The 12,509-nt window shown below is 33.4% G+C and overlaps 1 protein-coding gene across 1 annotated transcript in view; it reads left to right on the top strand.

The window, feature by feature from the left end:
- The window catches only part of LOC100760475 (receptor tyrosine-protein kinase erbB-4), a 658,968-nt gene that overhangs the window by 437,354 nt on the left and 209,105 nt on the right, over nt 1–12,509 (top strand). The window contains exons 18-19 of the mRNA XM_035438839.1: nt 2,064–2,186; nt 5,703–5,801. Of these exons, the coding sequence (XP_035294730.1) occupies nt 2,064–2,186; nt 5,703–5,801 (222 nt within the window). The remainder of the gene's footprint in view (nt 1–2,063; nt 2,187–5,702; nt 5,802–12,509) is intronic.

Raw genomic sequence — 12,509 nt, 5'->3', positions numbered from 1 at the left:
CAGACCCAGGTGATATTTTGTTTACTAAAACCATTGAAAATATGGCTTGTTTATGATTAGTTTGTATGTTATACTTTTGTTAAAAAGTTGGTCAAGATAGAATATAGTATAAAAATAGTTAAGACAGTAGGGTCAGAGCTTGAAGAGGATGGATTATATTTGGCTGAAGAAAATATCCTTTTGAAAATTAAAAAGTAGATTTATTTTTGTTGTGGAAACTCCCATCAGCACCTCTGGGTAAAAGATAGCTCAATAGCAACATAGATAGCATGTGTCTGAGGAGAGGACATCTCAGTGGTAGAATTAATAAAATGTTAGAAATCAATAGAAATTCCATGATTGAAAGTACATCTGGGTCTGCCTGAACAATTCAGAGGAATTCTGTGTGTCACTCTGAGTACATTTCCTTCCTTGTTGTGAAAATGGCAACCTGGCTGTTCTTTCCCTCTTAAGACTGCCAGGAGTGGGGATACTCATCTTTTCATAAACATACTGCAAACTGCTTATATGTTAATGCTTTTCCCTGAGAAGCTTCCAAGAAGAAAACAATTGCATGACATATGCCAAGGTATATCCCAACTATATTCCACATACAAACTTGGGTAGCACTTGCCCAAAGTGCTAAAACCTCCTTACCAATTCTTGTGTGTTTTAAAATGATTTTAATGTTAAATTGTTAGAGATTCATGTAAGTTACTCATCATAGGACTAAGGAGATAGCTCAGTCAGGGAAGTGCTTGCCTTCTAAACATGAGGACTTGACTTCTATCCATAGAACCCACATAACAACTGACCATGGTGGTGGTATATGCTTATAATCCCAGGACAGGTACAGATGGATCCCTTGGACTCATTGGTCCTTGACACATTAAAAGCCTATAACAGAGTATGCCCCCCAAAAGTGACTGAAGTATGAAACCTTAGATTGTCCTCTAGACTACCCCCATATACATGTGCAAATGTACACACACACACTCACTCTCACACACACATACACACATACATACACACACACACACACACACACACACACACACACACACACACACACTACAAATCTTAAGTAGCATCTTAAACATCTGCCAATCAACTCCTGTAGAGTGACCTTCTTGTGAAGGGAGATCACTGCTACAGGATATTTTTTTATGTAAAATTCAATGATTCTGAGATACCCTTACTTGGCTTCAAGGAAATTCTTAGTGAACTAATTAATATTTTCATAATGGAAAATGTGAAAGTGAGACAACGGTAGATTTGTTGTCTAACTATTAGGAAACAGACTAATTTTACTAATGACTTTTATCATGTTTTTGCTAAAAACCTTGCTAACTCTGTTCCCACTGAACTCAGGCCTGCTCCATTGCTTTAGTAGGCCCTAATTTTCACAGAAGCATAATAATGGCCAGACAGGAGGGCCACAGCACAGTTAGCCTTGTAAACAGACATTTTGAAATGTTGTGGTAGGTCTAGACAATTTGAGAAGCAGTAGCCTTCAATTATTTCCTCATGCAGAGAAGAAAACGGACTATTTGTTGTTCATAGTTGAGTTCCTTTTAAACTGAAAAACTGTATTTCTAAAAGCTTATTATTTCTCTTATTTGAGCATGAATTATAACATAAAATGCTATCCAAGGATGCAGGCTTTGGGTGAAGTACAGACAGCAGACTCCTTGATGCAAGAGTGAAGAAGAAGAATCAGTATGGTGCTTGCTAGCTATTATCCCCTTCTGATCATGGCAGCTTTTTAATTATTGTAAATGCTAATAAAGGGCTATTTCTTGTTCTATTGTAGTTTTGTCTTGTTTTATTTTGTCTTTGTACTTAACATCATATCTTCTAACCTGAGTGTCTCTAGTAGAATATTTGCAAAACTTGTCTTGAATTCACCCAGACAAAGAACATGTGCAAAAAAAGGATAGGACTGTGGCTGATATTACAAAATTAGTGTTTGTCAAATAAAAGAATCCTTGTATATTTCCTAATAGTGTTAGAAAAGAACAGAGGGCAAGAAGCAGAAGTGAATATGGACAAAATTTACATAATCCTACACCTTTCCTTTGCAGCTGGTGGAGCCCTTAACCCCTAGTGGCACAGCACCCAACCAAGCTCAACTACGCATTTTGAAGGAAACAGAACTAAAGAGGGTAAAAGTCCTTGGCTCCGGAGCTTTTGGAACTGTTTATAAAGTAAGTAAAATAAGAAAATTAAAACAATGTTTTTGCCTAATTGATTACATATATGATTTAGTAGTTGTATTGGTAGTTTTGATGTCTTTGTAATCGTGTAAAAAATTAACTATATGAGTAAAGATAAGAAAAAAGGATAATACCATTAACTTTAATTTTTATTTATTTTACAAACCAATTACAATTCCCCCTCTATCCCCTCCTGCCGTTTTTCCCCCACACCTTCCCCCAATCCAACTCCCATCTACTCCTCAGAAAGGTTAAGGCCTCCCATGGGAAGTCAACAAAGCCTTGTACATTCAGTTGAGGCAGGACCAACCATTAATTTTCAATGAGAGATTTTTCTGGAAAGAGAAAATTCAATTGGTGGTGTCTATATATTTATTTATTTATCTAAATTGCAAGTTCAGTGCAGAAGCCAGCCCAACATTAACTATGGTGAAATTTATTTTAATGGTAAACAATGTGATCAATTCTCCTGGGTTAATGGTGAACTCATTTTGTAACAGCCATTGATACAATTCATAAAGTTTACATCTGTAGCTTACTGTATATTTCTAATTGATTTGTTAATTCCTTATTTTTATGAACACATGATTAAGGTAGATAGAAGTTTCAGAATTTTACATTTCAAAATGTTCAGTATTTTCTCTATTTAGAAAGATGATTTAAGTTGATGTGGTGGTTTGTTCCTGTAATCCAAAACTTGGGAGTCTGAGCTAAAGGAAATATTTGAGCTGAAAAGTTTGAAACCACCCTAGACAATTTAGTGAAAAAAAAAAATGACAGTTTAGTAAAAAAAAAAATGTGTCTCAAAAACATAAAATAATGATTTGTTTATTAAAAATATTAATTATCATAATGCAGACCTAAATTTTCCTTTCCTAGGCATTTGAAAATATTCTCATTATTATAAAACCTTCTATGATGCAGATGTGAAAATTTCCATGTCATTTTAGTGTGCATATTTTGTACAGTTTCCAATTTGCATAGATTCCAGTTTAGGCTGATTTTGTCTTTCTGATCTTCAAATTCTTTGCAAGTTCAAAGAACAGAAGTACCATATATATATATATATATATATATATATATATATATATACTGAAATTATGCTAGGAAAAGGGGCACAAATTATATAATTTTTTACTTAATATTTGAATCTAATTTTCTTCCAATATTTGACAATTTCAATTTGTATACATTTTAATGAAAATACATGAAATTTTTTTGGAATAATACATACATGATTTTAAATTCTATCTTAAATAAAGATGTTGGAAGGAACTAATGGATTCATTACCATCCTGTATTTTGGTATCACTGCATTACCATGTCTATGCCTTCCAATCATCTATGTAAAGATTCCCTGCCCCCCACTAGCCTTATGATTTATCTGATAATTGCTTGACTTTTCATTTCCATAGATATATTAGGGTTTCTAAGCTGAATTATAGGAAAGTCAACAGAAACATGTTAGAACTTCTTTCCCTTGTGTTTCAAAATAATCATTTCTACATGTCATAGTGACAAAATTAAAGGCACATAGACAAATGTGTGTTTATAGAAAAATTATTACAAGTTCTGTAAGTTTATTTGAATCGTATGTTTAAAATGTGTTGCCACTCCTATGTTTTAGTATCATGCATTATAAGACATACTGTCTTAAGCTATGGAAACTATTGGTAGACACACAAATGCCATGGCCTAGCTACTCTTTTTGTAACTATTTCTTCCTAAGTGAAGCTGTGCTATGTTTCAGTACAAAATATTAGGACCAATATAGGCACAAGTGTAGTCAAATTCCATGTGTTTTGGTCTATAAAGCAATGGCTAAACTTTTTTCAAAGTGGTACAAATTAATTCACACTGAATTTATAGTCTTACTTTAAAACTACAGTTGAGGAATATTTTAATATTGATGCTGTTGCTTTATAAAGTAACTCCCTATGTGGTTATATTATTGAATAATGATAAGCATGTTCTCTGCCCTAGATACCATCTCTGATAAAAAATAGCCTGGGGTTTTGGGTTCTTAGGTTCCCCCCTACTTCTGCTTGAATACCCTTTTACAAAATTATACCACAAATAACTTATGTTATTATTTTGCATTTGACATATACATTTCCCTATTGACCCTGCTTAAGTCAAACATAACCATAAATCTCATCTGGAAGTTTTAAAGCACTTTTCTTCACTGTTATTACTATGCAACAGTTCTTGGGTTTGTGTCTTCTCTATTGCTCCATCTTAGAATAATACTAACACATTTACTTAAGCTATGTGTCCAAATTGAAAGCTTTCTTCCTATCATTGTCACCAGTTGATGTTGAGAAAGAAGGTAGAGCTATTGCATATAGCTTCCTCCTTTTCATCTTAAAGTTAAAACTGTCATTAGTAGTCTTGAGATTCCATCCTGTAAAGGCCTCGTATAAGCAATGGAATTCCTTTTGGACTATATGCTTTTAAAAATATCATCCTTAAACCAAGCATTCTTATCTGTCCTACCGAAATTATTATCCTCATTTATATGTTTAAGTTTACTCAGAGACACTAGTATTTAATCTGTGCCTTGAAAGTCTACATTTAATGTTGTCCTAATCTATAAATTCTGCAATTATTTTGATAAGAAGATAGAATTGTCAATGGTTAATATAAATACCCAGAGACAATATTCATTAATATAGAGAATTTAATAACATGGATAAATTACTGTGTATTCCATATGCCCTAGAACTTGACCTTGAGTCCTATTTTCAAAATAATAACCTTTTAAATTAATTCCTTTTCCATATGAACTTGAGAAACTTGTTATTTTTCTTTTAAGGAATAATTGAAGCTGAAAAGAAATATCATTTTTACCTAATCATATTTTATAAGCATTGTTTAGATATGAAGTTTTCCATATTTTGTTGCTAAATATAGCTAACTCTTCAGAGGGAAAGAATAATGTGTCTTGAAATGAAATTGGTGATGTCATCCAAATAATATTTAAATACCCAATCCTCTGTTAATGCTCCCTTCAATGTACAAAGCCTTTTAACAAATTGAACATATTTAACATATTGAACACTATGTAAATAGAAAACATATAGATCATTATTATGAAACTATACCATAAATACTAAAACATATAGCAAATACTAAAAAAAAATATTTATTACTTATAAGAAATTAGAACTCAGAGCACACCAATTGGTTGCCCAGTGCCAAATGATCATGTCTGAATAAGTACATGCAACTAACATTATCTGTATTGAACAGGATATATTTAAGAATATCTACATATATGTATGCAATAGCAAGTTATGAAAAAGAAGACAAGGAACTTGAAGGATAATTGGGAGGGGTATATGGGAGGTTTGATTGAAGGAAAGAGAAGGGATAAATGTAATTATATTATAATCTCTAAAGTGAAATAAAATAAAATTAAAATTTGAGTGGCCAAAGCAAACTATATTTGACTACATAATATTATGCAATCTCAATATAGAATTAATGCGATTTTTTTCCTGAAAGGGTATTTGGGTGCCTGAAGGTGAGACAGTGAAAATTCCTGTGGCTATTAAGATCCTCAATGAGACAACTGGCCCCAAAGCCAATGTGGAGTTCATGGATGTAAGTACACAGTCATATTTTCACTTATTGTTAAATAGAGTACTTGAAAATAAATTAATAAAAAGACTAACCACCTTTAAAAGTTTCTTCCTGAAAATGTTATAACCTCATACTTTGAATTTTAGGACCCCTGCACCTTATATTATACCATTCAGATCATCCCTCGTTTGCAGCTGTCTACCAAGACTGCGCTCTTGGATTATTTTGGGAATACGAAGATAGTTATAAATCCGATGTTGAGTTTCCTATGTGAATCAAGCATTTTGATATTTCATTTTAATTATAATTTGGACTGTAATCAGACAGAAATGCATTTACTAAATGCAGCTACAAGAGCATCAAAACTACTGGGTGGTGGCAATAGTGAGTCATTCTTAATTTAAATAGTGCTTATAAAATACTAAAGTACTAACTGTTCTAAAGAGCATTGACAAAATCTGCAATAGGTTGAAATCTATGTTCTAAATAACTTACAAGTAATATTTCATCTCACTTGGATTATAGAACAGATCAAGTTAACCCCAGGTTAGCCCAACTTTGCAAAGTGGATGGATGATGCTTTCAATCACTCAGCAAAGAAGGACTAGAAATATTTTCTTACAAAGCAGAGAACATTGGGGATTTACCTGTCTGGTCTTCACTGTGGCAACTCCTAGTCTCTGCTCTTTTTGGTGGGAAATCAGGCATAGATAATTAAGACAAAACAATATGTGAACAAGTCTGCCTGGGCTCCAACAAACAAGATGGGGAACAGGTTTGGTTTTATTATCAGACCCCACTCTCAGGACCACAAGTGCGATAACCACAAGAACTGTATTTTGGTAGTCATGTGGCTGCTTTGAAAATTAATTGGGTTGTTTTATTTTTGTGTTTATAATTTGTTGAGCAAAAACCAATCATGATTAGTGTTTCTCATCAATCGTTCCTATATTTAACAGGAACCTATCTTAACCTAAGTTCTCAAGTGACATTTACTCTCTTTTCCATTCAGATTCATCAAACAGGACTGTGGTAAAAGCTTCAACTATAGAATAATATAAAAAGGGCTAAGGAATGAAAGTAGTTGATGAGGTCAATCAGAACTTGAAGATTTCCCCCAGCAAAAGTTGTAGATTGTGCAGTTCAAATTTTAGAGAGTAGGGTGGAATAAAATTATATGTGTAGCCTGCTGTTATTTTTTTCCCCGCATTGAACATAAGATATCTTACTAGGGATTCTGGAATAGACCCACGTACATTATTTCTCTGTCTTTTAGCATAATGTCTCCAATAATACGAATGATTTTGATTTTAAGGTGACCTTTACATGAAAGAGGATATAAGAAGCATATGCACTTTGATTTTTTTTCAAAACAGATTGCTATGTATTCTTAGCCAGTCTCTTTTGAAAGTTTCTTTGCAGATTCAAAAAAACTCAGTATATGACCTTGAAAATTTTGATAATCATGATAACCATTTTTATGAGGCTATTTTAGCTTAATTTGTTATTAGTTAATACATATAACTAATATGTAAATGATAATATATAAGAATAGCAAAAGCATGCATTTCTGGAGAATGTTCTCTGTGTGTATCAGTTGCTAAATAATTAAAATACCACTATTCTTGTCTAACTAGCAACACTTGTATAATAAATATTACTTATACAATATCTAATTTTTTATAGGTTGATAAAGGGTATTACACTCTGTGCAGCTAAATATCTGGCTCATATGTGACTATTGACCCAGATCATAGCCATAAACTCAGGAAGAGAATTTTCAAATTAAGTAGAAATTACAAAGAAAAATTGTAGGAAATAAAAAGTGGAGATTAATAAATAAAACCGATAGAAGATCAAGCTTGGCTACCTTGAGCTACAACCAAAGCTTAATTCACAAGAATGCTAATAATCTCTGCTGGAGGCTAGGACAGTCATATTTCCATGGAAACAGTCTGGCAAAAGAGGGTTAAGAGGCTACAAAATAATCATGTAAAAAGAAGCTCTAAAAACCTCATCATGATTTCGAATGATTATTTGAAAGCTCCTAACCCCATTCATCCACTCCCCTCCCCCTTGATCTGAAGCCTATTCCCATGGAAACAGGAGTAGGATGGAAGCTTGAAGTCTGAGCTTTCTGTTGAATTTAAGATGAGCCTCTGATTGAGCCACGAAAGGAGTCATTTTCCTAGATGGGTGATGGATTTGGTAACTAACAGACTCAAAAAAAAATCTGTTCTTTTTTTAAGATAAAAAATTAAGAATTTCTTTTTTGATATGCCTTGCCTACTTTTGGATAGAATCTAGAGAATTAACAGCTTACTGGCTGTTTTGACAAATGGAAGGCAGAAATATTTCCTACTACCTTGGTGACTTGTTTTAAACTATTGGAAGGATAGCATTGCACTGATTAAAATCATTTTAATAGGCAACATTGATGTTGAATGCAATTTAAGTAAGTTAGCAAAACTTTCATGTACATGAATGGCTACATTCTGTACCTTCTTGTGTAGATTATCTACAGTTTGCAGAGCATTTTAAGTATTTGTAACAGCTCAAACCAAAAGGGAAGGTCCATGTAAGATAAACTATATGCAATTTGAGACAAAGGACAGAAATGAAATTACAAGCCATCCAGAATAGTAAAAGTAGTATGTTTGATATGTGTCTTAATCTGCATTCTTCCAGAAGCACAAGCTGCTCATGAAATAATTATTTGAGTAGAAGTAAATTATGCTAGTTTTGAAAGATTCATCATTATATGGGTTTGGAAATGACAAGACAACTACCTGCCATAGTGATGCCTGTGGTAATATCTTGCTTGTACAAATAAAGCTTATCTGAAGATCAGAGGATGGAGCTTGCCACTATCACAGAGGTCTGGAGGTCTATACATACAGATGGGAAGTGAAATGGATGGGCAGAGATAAGTGAGATGGCTGGATGGAAACCGGAAGTGAGATGGCTGGTCAGAGACAGGAACTGAAATGGCTGGGCAGTAAAAAGAAGAAACAGGGAAGAAACAGGAACTTGCTTTCTTTTTCCTCTGGGAAGCTAACAAGTTAAAGGTGGCTTTGGCTTGCTCCTTCTTCTCTCTGATCTCTCAGAATCTTCCTCTAAATCTGATTATTTAGATTCCATTTACAGATGCCTGTGGCATCTTTCTATTGGAGAAGCTTCACAATATAGTACTAATTGTTTTATTCAAGGGTTAAGAGAATGAAGCCTATATACTATTCTCCTAAATTGCATTGTTTGACAGTTGCTGGGATAATGACAGAACTAGAGCCCTTATGCCAGCTCCCAAACCATTGGTTAGTGGTTCAGGAGAGAGGAATCCTTAATATCTTCATGACTTACTTGTTGAGGATTGCAGAACAAGGCTCTAATGACAAGGAAAACCATTAGGCAAAAAGAAGGGCCTGGGCATCAGCTGTTGCAGCAACATGATCAAGTGATTCAGAGAGCTATAAAACAAAACTAAGATCATCTGAAAGTGTACCATGCATATCTTTTGCACGCCAATGTCTGTGAGTATTTCTTTTTATATTTGTTTGTTTTTTTTAAATATTGTTGGATTTTAAAAAGCTAAAGCTTACAAAGAAAATGGAAACTACAAACACCTATTAAACATTAGACTCCTTTACACTTATGCTGTTCACCTCTACAGCAGAATATTCCACATTTTATAATTATATATATATATATATGTATATATATATATATGTTTTACTGGATATTATAACAAAAACCTGCAGCTTAATAATCAAAACTAATCACCAACAACTAACACCTCTATTGATATACAAGGACAAAGAAAAGACTCTTCTGTTCTCTTTAAATTTTTACCACAAGCAGAAAGTAAATCAGGGGCAGACAGTATTTTATCAAATGTTTCACTAAAAGCAGCAGAAGGAGAATTTGGTCACAGGGCTGCTACTTAGCTTGCCTGAACATGCCTAATGGATTCATAATGACAATAATAACATGCTGCTATTGAATGGCCCGTGCATTCTTCATTCCCATAAAGGAAGATCACATTGAATGACATTAAGGAAATGACTCTAAAGGTCTCCTGTCACAAGAAGGATGCCTGCATTTATAGACACTTCTAATTTTTGTTTCAAGTAGCACAATTTCTCTTGGAAAATGCAAGCTGCTAGGGGGTTTATTTGGGGATTTTGTTGTTGGTATTTTTGTTGGGTTTTCATCTTTTATTTTTTTAAAAAATACATCAAAAGGTGTAGAAGATACATATACCCAAGAAAACGGTCCTGCAACATGAGTGAGACTGTTGATTTGTAAGAGTATCCATCACTCTATTTTTTCCCAGGATATTTAAGCTCATTATCGGTTGAGAATGTTTTAAAAACTTTTAACTAAATACTTTGTTTTCTTTAAAAAATAAACTAGGAATTGAAGAAATTGTATAATTACGCTAAATTCTAGGGATTGGTTTCCAGAACTGGCTCAGAGCATCTATGAATCTGCTTTGCTCCAGGTCGAGCTTTCCCATGGTCCATTTACAATACAGTTCATGGTCAGGTGATTTGGGAAAAGGGGTTTCTGGTGACCTGACTGTATATGTAAATTGCATCATTTGTGGGGGAAAAGATCATTTTCTTTTTGCTGTGCCACAAGGACTTTTATCTTACCCAACTTTCATTTTGGTATTTTATTGAAGTAATGTTCACATGAGTGTTGTTTATTGTTTCTGTGTTGTATTTGTGATACTTGGGATCTTGATGGGAGTAAATTTTTCCAACTGTAATTGATGTCATTATTTGAGTTGAATGAGAAACATATAATCAATTCAGATCATAGTAACCTTGCAAAATGATGGGAAAATTTTTGGTTCTGTTTTTTCACATTGCAAAATTTCCTTTGTGTGACTATGTGTTGCCAATGATGATTTTTAGATTCTGTATCCCATTAACAATTTATTCTTTAAGGTTCACATTGTTTAATACAATTACATATTTGTCCATATGAATTTGGTCATTTTATATATATTTGGTAATTAATGCAATTTGTACATTTTAGAAGTAAACACTCCAGAACTACCTTTAAAGCCCCATATTTTAGGAATGATCTTCCAAAGTCAGTTAAAAACCTATTATTGTCCTTAAGAAAAATATAAATAAGAAATAAAAATATTTTTTAATTTCTGAAAATTTTCTTTATTATAAAAATAAAATGATGTCTTCCAAAAGAGAATATATAACTCTATTTTAAGTAGCAGCTTGTCTTTCAAAACGCTATTTTATCTTGGTGACTAAATAAACTGATTCTGTTACAGCTTATCTTATTGGGTCTTGCTCAGTAGAAATACCACATGAGGCAAAGAGGCAGTCCTGACCACTAAGACACTGTGTCTCACCTCTCTCGACATCCTTAAACATCATGGCCTGTCAATTTGATCACCTTCTGACACCCATCTTTAACCTCCTTCCTTCTTGAATTTATGCTAGGAATAGGCAAGCCTGAAAATAGTGAAACTCTCAGTGCCTGAATGTAGACCTCTTTTCAGTATACGTATTTGCCCCAGATTACCTTCCAAAATGATCAAATTGTATCTCATCTCTCTATGAATATGACCTCATCCATGTCTTTGATATGGCTCCTTAAAATTGTAAGGACTTCTCAATGTTAACACATGCCAAAGTTCTCTTTGTGTTGGGAGCCTGGAGTTGTGTTTACTGATTCTAATCCTTCTATCAGAAAACACAATACAGGAATGGGTTAGGAAATTCATCCTTATATAGTTGATTTGTCTAAAAGAATTTTTCCTACATGTTAGAAGACATGTTAGTTTTCCTCTGTTAAAGCATAACTGAGTTTTAATTACCAATTTATGTCATAAGTTTGGCATACTGTACTTGGATCATTTTTCTTAGTTTCATATTGTTAATTCCTAATCTATTTCTGTAAATCAGTTTAATTGTGAGTTTTGAATCCATAGCATAAAACAGATCCTAAGAAATGCCCTTGCCCTTGAGTCTGTGAAAGGGACTAGTGTGTTTTCTAAAGGCTTTTTTGTGGGCCAACAAATGAAGGAATTTCCCCCATATGTCTAGGATGCTAGCAAATCACGCTGGTTCCACCCAAGGACCTTGCCTAGGGATCCTCTGAAAGACGTACATGAATATTCCCCTTTTTAATTTGATAGGTTTCATTTGTATCATCCTTTTCCTAATTTCTCGAATCATCTGTAGTAATTTTTGCATCATGCCTGTTATCCCACCAAAATTTTACTTTTTTTCTGTCTGTTTCCTTCTCTTCTGATAGCAGTAAACATTCAAGGATAGATCCTAATAAAAAAGAAAAAAAACTTGAATGTATTGCAGATTTTGACAAAAATAAATTGGAAAATTATAATTTATTATAGACACTATAAATCTTTGTCAGTAACAGTTAAGTGGATTCAGTTGCTCCCAAATCCTGAGTCTTAAAGATTGCCTTAAGTGTTACTGAAGGGTTTGAAACTAGATAAAGTACTTGACAAGTTTTATGTTCCAACTGGCTTATCTTATCTCTTGAATCACCCGAAAGGGACTCCCCAAATCCAAAGCAGGTTGTTCTTTGTAAATCTTAACATGTAGCTTCATAAGATTTTTGTTCTCAAGAACATTTCTTGAATTTGTGTAAATGAAGGGAAATGTCTCAAGAGCTCATAGTCTACTGTATCAGAATTTAAATTTGTTAACTACAAATCAGTAGTCTATTGGA

Source organism: Cricetulus griseus, chromosome 2, assembly GCF_003668045.3.
Source record: "Cricetulus griseus strain 17A/GY chromosome 2, alternate assembly CriGri-PICRH-1.0, whole genome shotgun sequence".
In the NCBI taxonomy this organism is placed as follows: Eukaryota; Metazoa; Chordata; class Mammalia; order Rodentia; family Cricetidae; genus Cricetulus; species Cricetulus griseus.
This window is presented reverse-complemented; position numbering and strand designations above follow the sequence as displayed.